Genomic DNA, 18,635 nt, shown 5'->3' with positions numbered 1-18,635 from the left:
ACAAGATGGTGTCCGTAGGATTTATCATGTTTCTATGTTTGGAGAGGATTCAAGGGCTATAACGTAAGCCACGTTTGTCTACATGCTACTGATGTGGGCCCTCGTATTTTGTAGGTGGGAGCAATGTGGTCAAGCTTATCCTAGTGTCGTCCGATTGTGAGGTCACTTGGTGGCGCCGCCAAGATGAGTGGTTCACATTCTACGCAATGTTTCTTTCTTACACGTATGATGATAAAAATGAAGAAAGTATATAAAAATATTATGTTACAGATATATACGGTAAAAAATAATATTATATATATATATAGTAAATTAAAAAAATTCATACTCTAGACATCTTGGAGTTGGATACACCCATGGGTTCACCTGACTCGATCCAACAAAATAGAAATGGAGAATAATTTTCTAGGGGTTAAAATTACTCAAAAACCTTCACAATATAATAATAATACAAAAAGGTTTTTTTCTTGTGTTATATCTATTTTTTTCTCCGTAAAAATAGAATGTTAAGGCATTTGCATTATGAAAATGGTGTTCTCAATTTTTATAGTCTATTGAGGCAAATAATTTATCGATAAAATAATCAATTTAAATTTTGAGCATTTAGAGGGTAATTCGAATTTTTATTTCTATCAACTTCAAAACACAATAAGATTCATTTGAACTTCACAATTCATTTTTTTTTAAAATATTAAACAATCTTTTTAACACCCTGCCAAAATTTTAAAAGTTATTTTTTATTCTTTAGTCTTTATATAAAATTAGGACCCGTTTGGTTTGACGGTACTTTTAAAATTTTGTTTTTAAAATAGAAAATAAAAAATAGTTTTTTTTTATAATTTTTTAAAAACTAGAGTGTTTGACAATATGTTTTTTTTTAAATAAAATTTTAAAACAAAAAGATAAGAAGCTTGTTTGAATGAAAAATTTTGTATTATTTTTAAAGACAATGTATTATTTTTATTTTTTAAAATTAATTTATAATAATGTGAAATCAAATTCAAGTTAAGTCTTATTAAAAATAAAAATTAAATTTATAATTATATATGAGTTAAAGATAAATAAATTTTTTTAATTATAAAATAACTTTTTTATTGTAGTGGAACAAAAATTTATATAAGATAAAAATGATTTTAATATTCATTTTTGATACAAGTCAAATAACTTTAATTAAATATTTTTTTTAATTTTTGTTTCATCATGATTTCTTATACTTTTTTTTAGAAACTTTTTTTAAAGTTAAAGAATCAAAATAAGTTTTTGAACATTTTGAAATTTATAAATAATATTATAAATTTTAAAAAAAATGTTTTATATTTTTAAAAATATAAAAACAGTTTTTAAAAATTCCGTCAAATAAACTCTTACATTTCTTTAACTTTAAAAATACATTCTATAATTTTGGATAGATGTAAATAAATTGAAAAATATTTCAATAAAAAAATCACCATAAACGATAACATTACTATTTTATATTAAAAAAAAATTAAAAATATTTCTTATATTTGATTTAACATGAGTTATATAAAATTGAATATTTCAATAAAAAAATATATAAAAACATGAAAATAATTTATTAAGAATTGTATGATATTAAATAATAAATATTTCACAAATAAATAAAATTTTAAAAATATAAAACTTCTCTCCAATAAAGCTTTACCTTCTAACATTCGTTTTAAGTTTTACCTACCACCAGGGCACAAGCATGGGTGGTTGGTGGGGAAAGCCGCTGGGAATGCTCCCCTGACATAGACGATGTGACAAGTGTCGGCCGCGGAATGAAAGGGCTGTTGCAAGTGTACAACGGGCAGTAACTGTAGCATGATGGACTTTTCAAAGTTAGCTTATGAACCACAAGTTCATAACAACTGCAGACACAGTCCAGATTCCAATCAAACACACACCCATTTACTAGGAAACTGAGCCTCCGTACTTTTCGCTCACTGTCGATAACACGACCTCCTTATAATCCAATCTTTCTTCTCACAATCACAACATTTTTTTTCAATTTTTTTAATTAATTTTGGTACATAGTATTTTGATGTAATTTCATTTGAATATATGATTTTTCTTGAGCAATAAAAGGAGGATTTGTAAAATAATTTATTTATAGGAAAAAATTCAATTAAATTTTTAGTTTACATGTATGAAGTTTGAATTATCAAAATAAAAATATGTAAAATTTAATGTAAATAAATGAAATTATATATAAGGTAAAAAGCAATAAATCATATTTACATATCTAATATCTTTTATTGTCTTTTTTTTTTAGAATGAATTGATTATAACCGATAAAATTATTCTAAATTTGTAAATTTACCTTAAATATTTACATTTGAAATGTGTCTATTTTGATAAGGTCAATTATTTACATATATATGAATTTTAAAGAGAACTTCTATTTGGAAAAAAAAGTAGGTTTTGATTCATTAATATGAATATATATATATATATATATATATATATATATATATATATATATATATATATATATATATATATATATAAAAAAAATCTTTAATTTTTTAAATTAATATAAAATAATTTGAAATGCATGCATTTTTAATGAGTCATCTAATTATTTCATAAAATACATTTTTTACTTAACATATCATTAACGTCGATTAAAATCAACTAAATTTCTTCATATAAATATTTCAATTTCTTTTAGATTTATTATTTATTATTATTATTATTTTAGATTTTTTTTCCTCTACAAACAAACACCTTTTTGAAAAAGTTGAGATTTTAATTTAAATTATTTTAAAATAGATGAAATAATATTGATTTAAAAAAATTAAGTTTTTTTTCATATATTTTTATATTAGTGGGTCAAAACCATTTTTTTAAATTTATTTTCTAAATAAATTGTTAGTTTTAAATATTTTTTTTTAAATACAATAATATTTTATAAAAAAATAGGTAATTAATAAACTTTATCCCGTATCCAATCTTGGATATCACACATCGACTTAAATTAATTAAGAAATTAATAATTCAAATGCACCATATAACCTTATCAAAACTCAATTTCTATAGTGTGACCTCATATTTTGAACAAGCTTAGAAATTCTCGCCCAACTTGACCCTTGAGGCTAGAATAAGTCACTTGTCCTCTTATCCATGCCCTAATTTTCTACATACATAAAAAAAGTGTGTTGGTGGGTACATGTTGCCTACATAGTAGTAAGTTTGCTATTTGCTTCTTCTTATAAATTATTAAAACCAACCATGCATGCATCTAGTCCAATAAATACATGTAACATTATAAAACAAATTGGTGAGAAAATGATGGATGATTTGAAAATTTGAAAATCTATAGATTAATGTTATATCAGATTAATCAAATCCCCGAATCATTTTCGAGAAAATATAATAAAATATGTACATAGTTTTCAAGATATTAATATCGATGTGTCATTCGAAAACGATTGCTTTTATTTAAGAGAATAAATATATATTTTTAATTTAAAAGTTTCGTTACATAAATTTACCGAGAAATGAAATAATGTGTATTATTACCGAAGAAATCGTTCAAAATGCATCTATTGACATATGTATACAATAGAAGATATTTACATTGGAAAAAAAATTGCTTTGTAGCTAATAAATGTATTTGTAAAATTTGTGCAAAATAAAACATTGTTCGCGAATAAAGACATGATATTTGTAACTTGTCACTTTTGTCGCAATGTGGACATGTGCCATCTAATTGTAATTAATTGATGTAATCCAAAAAATAAAATATGGTCCAAAAAGTAGATTTGGTATCTAAGTTATTAATTATTGATCACATGCAAAATCTCCAAGTATCTAATCACATATCTTCTTTGGATTTGGGAAAAGTAATTTCCAAATGATTTTTCGTAAATTTTATCCCTTATAATTCAAATTCTAGAAGATTAAATTAATTTTGATACTTTTAAGCAAAATTTAAATAGAAAAAAAATTAAAAATTTTGAAATTATTTTTTTTATAAAATTTATTGAAAAAATATGACAAAATATAGTTAATATCATATAATTAGGAACATATTATTATTATTTAAAAAATAATTAAAATCATATTTATTAAAATTTAAAAATAATAAATTTTATTTTGTATTTTTAAATTAAAACAACATAATCTAAAAATGGAAAAATTATAGTATGTGACATATCTATATTCTCCAATACTTGTGCTAAATTTTAAAAATAAATAAAAATACATTTTTTGATTGATATATATATATATATATATATATATTTTTTTTTTTTGTTTTTTTTGGGTATTATTCCAAATATGAAGAAAATCAACAAAAATTGTGGATAATAACAGCTAATCTCTCTTACTGTTGGCCGCGTAAACCGGCGGCACTTGGCTCACTTATACCATTGGCCGCGTATCTTATTATTAATACATTGTTTTTTTTGTTTTTTTGTTTTTCCTTTTTCCGCCCCCGTTTCTCTAACTTCTCTTCGTCACCCACTTCGTCACGTTGCGTGGTCAACTTCCCTACTCACCTACCCCCTTTTCCCAAAATGCCCTTCCTCATCCATGCTCGCTTTTGAAGGAAAAATAGTAGACCCTGTTTTGAAACCACTTTTACTTGGAAAAAAAACACCTAGTAGTTGTAAGAAAGCTTTTAAAATACCATTTTAAAGGTTATTCCAATTATTGAAAAAAAATATATTTAATATTTATATTTATAATTTTTAAATATTAAAAATAATATTTTAGCTACAAAGAATTAAATATTCCTCTTTTTATCTCAATTAAAAAACATAAATTATTTTTATTTTTATGTAAAAACTTTAAATTATTACGATATATATTTAAAATAATTTCCATCACCTAATTAAGGGCAAATTGGTCATTAAACATATCATGTCTGGTCTGGGCTATTACGGTAATTTTGATTTTCATTCAGTAGAAGAAAATTAACCAACCGAGGCTCGGAACCGAACCTAGAGGGCGGCTCAGGAGTGGCCCCAGCATGGCATGAGGCACGTGGTCCCACCATGAGCGGCTGTCGCGTGCCGCATAGGGTGACGATACACGTGGCACGTACACAAAATTCTGAGCTGTCACTTCATTAGAGATGGTGAGGCCGCGAGGGTAAAAATGGTCTTGCGGCACCCTTCTCCTCGCTCTATAAATGTTCGCCCATCTTCTCTCCGCCGAGAAGACAGTCACCGTAGAGAGCAGAGATTGTGTCGGTAGCTAAACCGGAAGACTCTCTCAATCCTCTCGCCCTTTTCCTTTTCATTTTCCTTCGTTCTCTCGCTCGCTTTCCGTCCTCGTCTGTGTCTTTGTGCGTTTTGTTTCTGCGAAGTAAATCGATTTTCTTTCAGTTTTCGGTTTTCTCGGAGCGGTTTGTTTGTTTGTTTATGTGAATTGGATCTCGAAGAGTCCGACGGAGGACACTAAAATAACTTGTAGTCTTCAACAGTCCTTTCGTTGAATCTGAGAGTTTTCATCTAACCTATAGTTTTTGTGAGTTTTTGTGCTGGAGAAGGTTTCTTGGTGAAAATTGTTGGATTTGGTCTTGCACATAGGTATAGATCCGGTGGTTATCTCCTGAAGTTACCGAATCAGGTGATCTTCTTGACGTTTCCTCTCGGATTTCCTTGTTAGATTCGAGATCTGTTTTTTCCTTTCTTGGACTGAGCTGATCGGATATTAATATTAATCTAAAGGCAATTTTAATTAAGAATCTGTTAATCTTGTAAAGAAAACAACGTTCTTCAGCTCTCTGCTTCCCTAATCGTATATACATCATATCCAGAATGTCGGCGACGTCTGGTTCTGTTGTTCAAATCCGAAACAACTCTGGTTCGGGTCTTGTCCCTTCTCGGAAGCGCCCTACCTTTGCTCACCAATTCAATGTGACTCCTTTGAGTCGCTTCAATAACAAATCGAAGGGTTCGAGCTGCTATGTTTCTAAACGAACTAATGTTGTTGAGAACAAGTTTTTGGGGACCAGATTGCGGGGATGTGGATCAGAAAGGCTCCATTTTTGGCAATCGGATGGTCCTGGTCGATCGCCGAAGCTCAGAGTTGTTGTGCGGTCGGCATTGTCGCAGGTGCCGGAAAAGCCTCTCGGTCTATATGATCCGTCTTTCGATAAGGATTCTTGTGGCGTTGGGTTTGTCGCAGAATTATCGGGTGAAAGCAGCCGAAAAACGGTAGGGATCGAGTCCGGAATGTTTGTTTTTGTGGAAAGAGATATTTATTTCCCTGTGAAAATGAAGGAAAGGGGGAGAAATTGAATTTTGAATATGGTTTAAATTAACTGAAGCATGAGAAAACAGAGGAAAGGAAGAAATTTTCATTTCAAAACTAGGGGAAGATAAGATCCAAAGTTTTATTTTTTTCCTTTCCATTTCATTTCTTTCTCACTTTTCTCAGCACCCAAAATCAGATTCAAATTGAGTACAGTAATTTTGTTACATAATATTTTGGGTATAAAAAAAGATGTATGACACATGTGATATTTGGGCTGTAGGTGACGGATGCTGTGGAGATGCTGGTGCGTATGTCACACAGAGGTGCATGTGGCTGTGAAACAAATACTGGCGATGGAGCTGGCATTCTCGTTGGTCTTCCTCATGACTTCTTCAAGGAGGTCTGTTAACCTTGTTTTCCGATCCTTTTTGGCACACTTTACACGGCTGCATCTAATTAACTTGTTTTTCGTCCACTTTTTGTTTGTGGCTTGTGTATACAGTTAAAGTATCTGTTTATAAGCCTTTTACCTTTTTATTTATTTGAATTTTTATCTTTTGGATTTGTTTCTGTTTTCGCACATGAAGAAAAGAGTTTTTTATTTCAAAAAGGAAAATTGCATGTTAAACAAGTGCATGCAAATTCAGTTTGTGCAGTGTTGATCCTATTTCTATGGATTTTTTATTTTTAATTTTTAATTTTTTAAATTAGTTTGAAAACATTTTAACTTAGAAATCTATGGCTTTCTGATCAGCTCATAAATATGGTTCAGGTTTTGTTGGAGTTGGCTCAGTCCATTTCTAGAACCTTGGTACTGATTTATTGTTGGGTTGCCTTTGATTAGGTTGCACAGGATGTTGGGTTTGAGCTACCACCCCCTGGGGAATATGCAGTGGGCATGTTCTTTTTGCCCACATCTCACACTCGAAGGGAAGAAAGCAAAAATGTATTTACAAAGGTAATTCTGATACTAGAACCTTGTCAGTTTTGATGAGTTTAACAGTTGGCAAGGGGTTGTTTGTATCAGTCAGTGCATGGATATCTATGTGCATGTCTTGGCCCCCTTCAGTCTAGACTTCTGTTCATGCAATGTTTTACATTAGGTGATGGCAATTCTAGTCTAGTTGAGAAAAAAATTATAATTGTAGGAATAAAATGATAAATTGATGGCAATTGATGAGGCTACATACGTGGGCGTGTGTTGTTCTATTATTTTGTCTTTTGTCGTTTGTTTTTTCCAGCAAAATGACAAGACAAACCCATGTTTTTATATTTTGAAGATAACTAACAGGTTTTTTGATTGCATTTAAAGGTTGCGGAATCTCTTGGGCATACAGTACTTGGGTGGCGTTCTGTCCCAACAAATAACTCAGGATTGGGCAATTCTGCTTTGCAGACAGAACCTGTTGTTGAACAGGTGTTTCTTACACCTACTCCTCGATCAAAAGCTGATTTTGAGCAACAGGTAGCTGTCTATTTCAATTATTCTACAATCCAGTTTTAGAATCCGAGTAAGGGAAACAGAGACCCTTCTGCAGTATCATATATAAGTTTATAAATTACAGTGGTAGTCAATTTCTTTGTCTCCTCTGTCCTATTAGTTTCTTTAGTCCAATGAACTTATGCCTTCTGCTCTTACATTGCTTTGTCCACAGATGTACATACTAAGGAGGGTCTCAATGGTTGCTATCAGAGCTGCACTGAACCTCCAACATGGAGGAGTAAGGGACTTCTATATATGTTCGCTTTCCTCAAGGTCTATTTCTCAGAAAGCTGCATTGTTCCCTTTAAAAAGTATCATATCTTGATTAATTGCATTTCTACCACCACTTTTTTTCACATCTTTGCCTGGTTTTTCAGGACTGTTGTTTACAAAGGGCAGTTAAAGCCTGATCAAGTGAAGGGATACTACTATGCAGATCTTGGCAATGAAAGGTTTACGAGCTACATGGCCCTGGTAAATATTTTTTCCATATACTTTTCTTCCTTGTCCGCTAACTCCATACTTCAACAACGAACAGCATGGGAATCACCAGTAACTGAAGAGATGCAAGGTTGAGGGATGACTTCTGAGGCATTGAAGTTGAATGATCTCTTAAGTTCTTCCACTCCCTTGATTACTGTTTGAATGCTGGATTGGATGCCTTTGGCTGAGTTGGTAAGAAACTTCATTATCGAGTAATGAGTTGGTAAGAAACCTCATTATGAAGTAAATCATGTTTGCAGAACCTTGGTGCAATGCTCAGTGATCAGTTCTTGAGGATGAAACTTCCAATTTAGGGGTGGAATGGAAATTGTGTTTGGTCAAAGGTAGTTTAGGGTTTTCATGATGTTCTGTACTGGCACTGCAGTATCTTCTTTATTGAAGTGCCCTGAACACAATTTCATGTCCGTAGTCCAAGTGAATTCTCCATATTTTGAATAAAGATAGATGAATTTCACAGTGACAATTTTTTGTTCCTTTATTGCAATGCAGATACACTCTAGGTTCTCTACAAACACATTTCCTAGTTGGGACCGAGCTCAACCCATGCGTGTATTGGGCCACAATGGGGAAATCAACACACTTCGAGGCAATGTAAACTGGTATGTTCTCAAGTAACTGGAGGATTCGTCATGTACTTGAGTAACTAGTGGTTGGCCGGTGCTATAGTCTAATGAAATTTGTTTTATTTATTCTCTGAGATAATTGTTGAGAATATTATACTATCTTGTAAGAGCAAACATATATTTCTAAACAATTGAAGCACATTGTGTCTCTGTGACCTTGTCAATTCTTTGTATTTTTTTGTTAGTCTAATTAATTAGTTTTCCATTCTAGAACAATTGAAGAAATGTTGGGTTGACGCCGCATGTTTTCTTTTTTCAGGATGAAGGCACGTGAGGGTCTATTGAAGTGCAAGGAACTTGGCCTATCAAAGAATGAGATGAAGAAGCTTCTACCCATTGTAGATGCCAGCTCATCTGATTCAGGTTAGATTGTAATTCAACATTTTGTATATATATGCACAGTCATTGATATATATCAATACAAGTATGAATCCATGTGTTTTACTATCTAATTCCTATGAATACATGAATCATTGGTGGAAGCATGCAGGTGCATTTTCATGCTTTTTTTAACTGGCTTGTGTCTGAATTTTGTTTGCTTTATAGGAGCTTTTGATGGCGTTCTTGAGCTTCTGGTTCGAGCAGGTAGAAGTCTCCCCGAAGCTGTCATGATGATGATACCTGAAGCATGGCAAAATGACAAGAATATGGATCCTGATCGAAAGGCCTTGTATGAATATTTCTCAGCTCTAATGGAGCCATGGGATGGGCCTGCTCTTATATCATGTAAATGGTTTTCCATAGAATTTTGAACACATTTGTTTATTAGTCTTACAATTATTTTGAGCTTACAGTTACAATTTGCAGTTACTGATGGGCGCTATCTTGGAGCTACATTGGATCGCAATGGATTGCGTCCTGGTCGGTTTTATGTAACACATAGTGGACGGGTTATAATGGCCAGTGAAGTTGGTGTTGTAGACATTGCTCCTGAAGATGTGCGCAGAAAAGGAAGACTTAACCCTGGCATGATGCTTCTGGTGGATTTTGAGAATCATGTTGTTGTAGATGATGAAGCCCTGAAGCAGCAGTATTCACTAGCTAGACCTTATGGGGAGTGGCTTAAACGGCAAAAGATAGAACTAAAGGATATTGTGGAATCTGTTCATGAATCTGACAAGGTCTCTCCCACTATTGCAGGGGTGATGCCAGTAAGTTCAAACTCATCTTTATCCTGCCAGCTTCTCTTTCTGTTTTTCACCTAATGTTGTTTATATCCCTACTGTGACTTTGTAGGCATCTAACCAAGATGACAACATGGAAAACATGGGCATTTATGGTTTATTGGCTCCTTTAAAAACTTTTGGGTATGTAATGATTTCATTCTTGATGCAGCACTTTTTTTTTCCTTTTTTGGGACATCTGCACTTGTATGCATGATGAATTCTAATTCTTCTGTTCCTATGCAGTTACACTGTTGAAGCCTTAGAGATGCTGCTGCTGCCCATGGCAAAAGACGGTACTGAGGCCCTTGGTTCAATGGGAAATGATGCTCCATTGGCTGTGATGTCAAACAGAGAAAAACTCACATTTGAGTATTTCAAACAGATGTTTGCTCAAGTCACAAACCCTCCTATTGATCCAATCCGTGAGAAGATAGTCACCTCCATGGAGTGCATGATTGGTCCAGAAGGTGATCTTACAGAAACCACTGAAGAACAATGTCATCGTCTCTCATTAAAAGGCCCTCTCCTCTCCATCCAAGAAATGGAAGCAATAAAAAAGATGAACTACAGAGGTTGGCGCAGCAAAGTTCTTGACATTACTTATTCTAAAAACCGTGGTAGGAAGGGATTGGAGGAGACCTTGGATAGGCTTTGTTCTGAAGCGCATCATGCCATTAAGCAGGGTTATACAGTGCTAGTACTTTCTGACAGAGGTACCACGATTTGTAAACTGTCTTGCACTGAAAAATCCCCTATCAAATAATATGTACTCAGAAATATATTTCACTTTTTGCTGGGTGTATATACTTTTGGGTGTTTTAACTATTTTCTGTTTGCTGGGTTTTTCTATTTTTAACTAATCTCTTTATCATTCATCTTATTTTGCAGCGTTCTCATCAAAGCGTGTAGCTGTGAGCTCCCTATTGGCCGTCGGTGCTGTGCATCAGCATCTGGTTCAAAAGCTTGAGCGCACTCAGGTTGGGTTGATTGTTGAATCTGCTGAGCCACGTGAAGTGCACCATTTCTGTACATTGGTTGGATTTGGTGCTGATGCTATATGCCCATATTTGGCCATAGAGGCTATTTTGAGACTACAAGTTGACGGAAAGATCCCACCTAAAGCAAGTGGGGAATTCCTCTCCAAGGATGAGTTGGTCAAGAAGTACTTCAAAGCAAGCAACTATGGGATGATGAAAGTTCTTGCCAAAATGGGAATATCAACTTTGGCCTCTTACAAGGGGGCTCAGATTTTTGAAGCTGTGGGTCTTTCATCAGAAGTGATCCAGAGGTGTTTTACAGGAACTCCAAGTAGAGTCGAGGGTGCAACATTTGAAATGCTTGCACAGGATGCGCTTGAGTTGCATGAGATGGCATTTCCCACCCGGGTTTTCCCTTCAGGAAGTGCAGAGGCTGTAGCGCTGCCCAATCCTGGGGATTATCATTGGAGAAAAGGTGGTGAGGTTCACCTGAATGATCCCCTTGCCATAGCCAAGTTGCAAGATGCTGCCAGATCTAATAGTGTGGCTGCCTACAAAGAATACTCCAAGCGCATACAGGAACTGAATAAAACCTGTAATTTGCGTGGACTTTTGAAGTTCAAAGAGGCAGAAGTGAAGGTTCCTTTGGATGAAGTGGAACCAGCCAGTGAGATTGTGAAACGATTTTGTACTGGTGCCATGAGTTATGGATCAATATCATTAGAGGCACACACCACCCTGGCTATTGCTATGAACAGAATTGGAGGGAAGTCAAATACAGGTATGTTCTCAATAATACTGCCTTAAGATTTATAATGCAGCACTGCCTTAAGATTTGTAATGCAGCACTGCCTTAAGATTTATAATGCAGTTGCTATAAGAATAGATTTTTGATGTAGTTAAATTACTAAGTTCGGCCAGAATATGCGGAGGAATTTGTCATTTTTTTATCAGGCTGATTATGCTATCAATTGTTCTTGTTGCTTGAATTTTCAAATCAAGTAATCTTTCTAGTGTGATGGATATCTTATGCAGCTAATTGCACACATATGTGTATATATATATATATATATATATATATATAGATTGTTCATTGCACTTATGTGTGTAGGCATGTATCCATACATGAATTCAGTGGGGACAGTTTCGAAAGTCTCGAGTCTCATATTTCTTTGTACTAATTGGTACTATTAGATGTGTATAGTTTGTTATTTTGATATAGGCTAACTATACGAATCTATCAAAACAACAAAGTTTGTTATGTTGATATAAACTTCTGGTGAGGATGATTTTGGAACTTGGTGAATCCATTTTCTTTAGTAAAATTTTTCCTCTTTTTCAACTTCAATTGCTCCAATAAATACACAGCTTGCATGATTTCTCCTTTTTGATTTTCCTTGTCCAATTTCTGTTGAAGGTGAGGGAGGTGAGAATCCATCTCGTTTGGAGTCTCTCCCTGATGGATCATTGAATCCAAAAAGAAGTGCAATTAAGCAGGTAGCCAGTGGGAGATTCGGTGTTTCAAGTTATTACCTTACTAATGCTGATGAACTGCAGATAAAGATGGCTCAGGTATATGTTGGACGTTGCATATTTGAACTCAAAACATTTTTGTCATTGTTTATGCTTCTGTTGATGTTCATGTGTGCCTATCTAGCCTCTGTATTCCTATTGGAACAGCGGTTCTTCTTGTTTATGGATTTATGTTCATGGACAGATGCTGCTGTTTCTGCAAAGCACCTTTGGGTGTCTTTGCATCTTTATCTGATACCTACATTTGGCATTTGGTGAGGTCAAATATGAACTGAGTTTATTTATATTTTATGGTTGGACATGTTTTAAAACTGTTGTCTTCCTTGTTACATAGGGAGCAAAGCCTGGTGAAGGAGGTGAACTTCCGGGTCACAAGGTTATTGGAGATATTGCAGTTACAAGGAATTCCACTGCTGGGGTGGGATTGATCAGCCCGCCTCCGCATCATGATATCTATTCAATTGAAGACCTTGCCCAATTAATTCACGATCTTAAGGTATGCAGATATGCTTCTTCAAGTAAATGCTTCTAAGGTTTGCATAATGATTCCTATCTCTTTGCAGACCCTTCCTTTTGTTTCCCCCCCCAGGTATAGATAGAAGGCTGTTTTTACTTATATAGCAATTATGCTTGGCAAAAAGCAAATTTATTAAAAGCTAAAAGAAGGGAATTGAACTTTTGATGTTGAATATGGACTCTTTAACATATATCTTTTGGATTTGTTCACTCCATCTTTACTCCTTCCTACCCTTTTTTTGTAGAATGCTAATCCATCCGCCCGAGTTAGTGTGAAGCTGGTATCTGAAGCTGGTGTCGGAGTGATTGCTAGTGGAGTTGTGAAGGGACATGCTGACCATGTCTTGATCTCTGGTCATGATGGAGGTACAGGGGCTTCTCGATGGACTGGGATCAAGAATGCTGGGCTGCCATGGGAGCTTGGCCTTGCTGAGACCCATCAAACTTTAGTTGCTAATGACCTTCGTGGACGCACGGTTCTCCAGACAGATGGCCAGCTGAAAACTGGCAGAGATGTAGCAATTGCTGCCCTTCTTGGTGCAGAAGAATTTGGTTTTAGCACTGCTCCCCTTATCACACTTGGGTGCATCATGATGCGAAAGTGTCACAAAAACACCTGCCCAGTTGGCATTGCAACCCAAGATCCAGTTCTTCGAGAGAAGTTTGCTGGAGAACCCGAACATGTCATTAACTTCTTCTTTATGCTAGCAGAGGAGGTAAGGGAGATTATGTCTCAGCTTGGGTTTCGAACACTCAGTGAGATGGTTGGTCGTGCAGACATGCTTGAAGTTGATAAAGAAGTGACTAAGAACAATGAGAAGGTGCAGAATATCGATCTCTCACTACTACTGAGACCTGCTGCAGATATCCGGCCAGAAGCTGCCCAGTATTGTGTGCAGAAACAAGATCATGGATTGGACATGGCTTTGGACCAAAAACTCATAGCTCTGTCCAAGGCAGCTTTAGAAAAAAGTCTTCCTGTATATATTGAAACACCAATCCGCAATGTGAACCGTGCAGTTGGTACAATGCTTAGCCATGAAGTGACTAAGCGGTACCACAGTGCAGGGCTTCCAGCAGAGACTATTCATATTAAACTCAGTGGAAGTGCGGGTCAAAGTCTTGGAGCTTTTCTATGTCCAGGCATCATGCTGGAGCTTGAAGGAGACAGCAATGATTATGTTGGGAAAGGATTATCAGGTGGCAAGATTGTAGTTTATCCTCCAAGACAAAGCAAGTTTGATCCGAAGGAAAACATTGTAATTGGTAATGTAGCTCTCTATGGGGCAACAAGTGGTGAAGCATATTTCAATGGGATGGCAGCAGAAAGATTCTGTGTCCGGAATTCGGGGGCAAGAGCAGTTGTAGAAGGTGTCGGTGATCATGGTTGTGAATACATGACTGGTGGGACTGTTGTTGTGCTTGGAAAAACTGGGAGGAATTTTGCTGCAGGTATGAGCGGTGGCATTGCTTATGTTTTTGATGTGGATGAGAAGTTCAGTTCTCGGTGCAACCCTGAGCTGGTAGATCTTGACAAAGTTGAAAAAGAGGAGGATATTATGACTCTTAGAATGATGATACAACAACATCAGCGTCATACAAACAGCCAGTTAGCAAAAGAAATACTTGCTGACTTTGACAATCTTCTACCTAAATTTATCAAGGTCTTCCCCAGGGATTATAAACGGGTTATTGAAAGCATGAAACAAGAGGAGGCTATCAAAAAGGCATTGGAGCAGGACACTCAGGAGGCTGAGGATCAAGACGAGAAAGAATTAATGGAGAAAGATGCTTTTGAAGAACTTAAGAAGCTGGCAGCTGCATCACTGAATGGGAAAAACAGTCAGGTAAAATTTCCCCTTCATTATCAATTCTTGCACCGAGCTTCCTTATATATATTGCTTCAATAGGGACCACTGGTAACATCTTGACCATCATCTCTCTCCCACACTCTGATAATTCCATGAACGGCAGGATTTTTTAAAAGGCATGTGGTCTTGGTTTGTTTTGAAACTTAAACTTAAAGCTAACAAGAGGTGAGGCCTTTGGCATTAGGACAAGGAAAATGTAAAATAAAATTTGAGAAATGGAGCTGTCACAAGCTTCATAGCTGATCCACTTTGTGACTAGAGACTACTTCCAATATTTGATGGTGCATGTAGGAATGTTCATTGCTCTATGGGAGTCTTTTCTGTAATCATGTAATTGGATTCTAAAAATTTGTATCTTTCTAACTGAGTGGATTTAATTTGGAAATTTTTATGCTATTTCTCATGAATTATAAGTCTATTTAAGGGTCTAATGATTGTTTTGGAATTTGCAGAAGGTGGAAGAGGCTGAACCAGATAAGAGGCCTACTAGAGTAGCCAATGCTGTCAAACATCGAGGTTTCATTGCCTATGAGCGTGAGGGAATTTCATACAGAGATCCAAATAGCAGAATGAATGACTGGAAAGAGGTTATGGTGGAAACGAAACCTGGCCCACTTCTAAAGACCCAGTCGGCCCGTTGTATGGACTGTGGTACTCCTTTCTGCCACCAGGTGAGCACTGGTTTCATTTACATTATTATATATTTCTTTATTTAAATAAAATTTCTTGCATCTTGTTTAAATTTGAAAAAACTGTGCAGGAGGACTCTGGATGTCCTCTTGGAAACAAAATACCCGAATTCAATGAATTGGTGCACCAAAATCGGTGGCGTGAAGCATTAGATCGGCTCCTAGAGACAAATAACTTCCCAGAGTTTACAGGAAGGGTATGTCCTGCCCCTTGTGAAGGTTCTTGCGTTCTTGGTATTATCGAAAATCCAGTATCCATCAAAAGCATTGAATGCTCCATCATAGACAAGGCCTTTGAGGAGGGCTGGATGGTGCCGCGGCCTCCCCCCAAGAGAACTGGGTACGCCTTCTCTTCATTGTAGCATATTTAGATATTGTCCTATGTTTACTTCCAAATGTTCTAAATGAAAAAAACTTCTCGAGACGGGTCCTAGTTTTTTTTAATATTCTTTGTTGCAAGGCTTGCTGAAATGACTGTTTCTTTGTTCCAAGATTAAGATTTCACATGCTAATGATTTTAGGAAGAGAGTTGCGATTGTTGGAAGTGGACCAGCCGGGCTGGCTGCTGCTGATCAGCTAAACAGAATGGGCCATTTTGTGACAGTGTTTGAGCGTGCTGACCGAATTGGAGGTCTTATGATGTATGGTGTTCCCAACATGAAGGCTGACAAAGTGGATGTAGTTCAAAGGCGCGTTAACCTTATGGCTGAGGAAGGTGTCAATTTTGTTGTGAATGCTAGTGTTGGAACAGATCCATCATACTCTCTTGACCGGCTCCGGGAGGAGAACGATGCCATTGTTTTGGCTGTAGGAGCCACAAAACCAAGGTAAAAAACTGAAAGGGGAAAGCTATAGGCCATGATAGTGTTTAAATCTATTTGCCACTAAGTAGCTTGTGTTGAACTCATGAACTGTGATTTGTATCAGGGACCTTCCTGTTCCGGGGCGGGAGTTATCAGGAATCCATTTTGCTATGAAATTTCTACATGCAAACACAAAAAGCTTGCTTGATAGCAACCTTGAGGATGGTAACTACATTTCTGCCAAGGGCAAGAAGGTAGTGGTGATTGGTGGAGGTGACACTGGCACAGACTGCATAGGGACATCCATCCGCCATGGTTGCAGTAGCGTTGTGAATCTAGAGCTTCTCCCTCAGCCACCACAGACCCGGGCTCCCGGCAACCCATGGCCACAGGTTCAACTCATAACCCTCTCCCTCTCCCTCTCCCTGTTCACGTTGCTAAAATGCTCTTCTACTTTAAATCTATCGTTACTGCAAGTGGATGTATACCTTGCTTAGACCAGTAGCCTGCAATGTGTTGTTTGCAAGTCTAGGATATTCTAGGTGTTTTATTCTCTTAACTTCTGGATTGCAGTGGCCTCGCATATTCCGTGTGGACTATGGACACCAGGAAGCTGCTGCCAAGTTCGGAAAAGACCCAAGGTCCTATGAAGTATTGACCAAGCGGTTTATTGGAGATGAGAACGGGGTCTTGAAAGGACTTGAAGTGATTCGCGTCCAATGGGAGAAGGATGCCAGTGGAAAGTTTCAGTTCAAGGAAGTTGAGGGCAGCCAGGAGGTGATTGAGGCTGACCTCGTTCTGCTAGCCATGGGATTCCTTGGCCCTGAGGCGGTAAGTACTCTATAACTTCATCCCACCAATGACTTGTTCCTCCAAATTTTCTGATTTTGGTTAATGGTTCTTGTACTCTTCAAACTTCCAGACAGTAGCAGAGAAGCTGGGGTTGGAGCGAGACAACCGATCAAACTTAAAGGCAGATTATGGCCGCTTTGCAACCAGCGTGGAAGGGGTCTTTGCAGCAGGGGACTGCCGGCGTGGCCAGTCTCTAGTGGTCTGGGCCATCTCAGAGGGCCGGCAGGCTGCTTCACAGGTGGACAAGTTCCTCATGCGAGAAGACGAACACCTTACCAACAATTGGCAAGACGACAACATCAAGAGGCAACAAAAAAGCATCAAACACACAGTAATGACATAGGGTAACCTTGCTTCATCAAAACGTTGGGGTCGAAAGCCAAAGCAAAAATGACAATTCTTACACGCATATCGTTCGCGAAATTGATAGCAATGCTCCATTCCCCGTGAAACCACAGCAGGAAGGAGTTGGAAGAAGCTAATAAGAAGAAACAAGCTGGGCTACTTCTGGGCTATGGTTTTAGGAATTGTCTTGTGTTTATTTTTAAAGTATCATCTTTCTGTCTATAGGGCTTTTCACCCCTTCTTTTGTTGTCCTCAAGGTCAGCTCTTTGGTGGTTGGTTGAAAAGGAAGAATAATGTACAGTTTTGTATCTGAATATTTTCATTTGAAAAGCTATAAAAATGAGGATTTGTTGCTTATAAAAACCGTGCTCTGGCTTGGTGAATTTATTCACATTGGTGGGACAGCATATCCTAGGAAATTATGTTGAATGGGATATATGATATTTTTGGATATTATATTCAATAAACAAAGAAATTAAGATATATTATATTATATTATACTTATATTTAATTTATAAAATAAATAAAAATTAAGTAAAATATATATATTACTTTTTATTGTTTAATATTTATTTAAAATAATAATATATTATATTTTAATATTTTCTATTAAAATGTAAAATTTCTTTTACCTTTCAACAATATAAACATTCATGATTAAAGTATTTAAAAAATTTATAAATAATATTTTCCGATTTTCTCATCTTGTTTAAATAAGCATCCAAACAATGTCTTTGTTAAAAAAAACAAGAGATCCTACAACAAGAACATGGAATATTTCATAAGATGTTTTTCAATCAATCTTTGCCCCTCAAGCTTGTTTTTTTCTGAGCTTAATTTTATTAAAAGAGCTTAACATAAATGGCCTGAAAACATTCACCTACCAAGCTACTTAATGCTTTAATAAAACCTTTACAATGCCGATACTATTTTATCAAGAATAATGGCTTTTGATTTCTGCTTCTACTTCTGGCTAAAGTTGAAAACAAAAAGTTGTCTCAAACAAGGGACTAAATTTGATGATCACATGACATTTAAAAGACAGTAGGCAGTAGGCAGTTTT

The 18,635-nt window shown here is 35.8% G+C and overlaps 1 protein-coding gene across 4 annotated transcripts; it reads left to right on the top strand.

Moving 5' to 3' along the window:
• The first annotated feature begins 5,153 nt into the window (after positions 1 to 5,153).
• LOC117933639 (glutamate synthase [NADH], amyloplastic) lies at positions 5,154 to 17,935 on the top strand. 4 transcript variants are annotated; one of them, XM_034855107.1, is made up of 23 exons: positions 5,154 to 5,580; positions 5,771 to 6,170; positions 6,491 to 6,610; positions 7,055 to 7,168; positions 7,523 to 7,675; positions 7,866 to 7,966; positions 8,071 to 8,167; positions 8,687 to 8,796; positions 9,080 to 9,183; positions 9,367 to 9,546; positions 9,628 to 9,971; positions 10,057 to 10,127; positions 10,230 to 10,699; positions 10,875 to 11,744; positions 12,381 to 12,535; positions 12,831 to 12,992; positions 13,258 to 14,859; positions 15,336 to 15,554; positions 15,644 to 15,912; positions 16,094 to 16,399; positions 16,500 to 16,767; positions 16,949 to 17,206; positions 17,298 to 17,935. In XM_034855107.1, the coding sequence occupies exons 2-23, from the start codon at positions 5,772 to 5,774 to the stop codon at positions 17,568 to 17,570; spliced, it is 6,645 nt and encodes a 2,214-aa protein (XP_034710998.1). In that variant the 5' UTR covers positions 5,154 to 5,580; position 5,771; the 3' UTR covers positions 17,571 to 17,935. The 4 variants fall into 4 exon arrangements, with proteins under 4 accessions (XP_034710998.1, XP_034710999.1, XP_034711000.1 ...); XM_034855108.1 differs by having other exon boundaries at positions 5,154 to 6,170; XM_034855109.1 differs by lacking the exons at positions 5,154 to 5,580; positions 5,771 to 6,170; positions 6,491 to 6,610; ... (2 more) ...; positions 7,866 to 7,966; positions 8,071 to 8,167 and adding an exon at positions 8,254 to 8,368.
• Positions 17,936 to 18,635: the final 700 nt, after the last annotated feature.

The sequence above is a fragment of the Vitis riparia genome, chromosome 16, assembly GCF_004353265.1.
Source record: "Vitis riparia cultivar Riparia Gloire de Montpellier isolate 1030 chromosome 16, EGFV_Vit.rip_1.0, whole genome shotgun sequence".
NCBI lineage: Eukaryota > Viridiplantae > Streptophyta > Magnoliopsida > Vitales > Vitaceae > Vitis > Vitis riparia.
The sequence above is the reverse complement of the archived record's forward strand: the minus strand, read 5'-3'. Positions and strand labels throughout refer to the sequence as shown.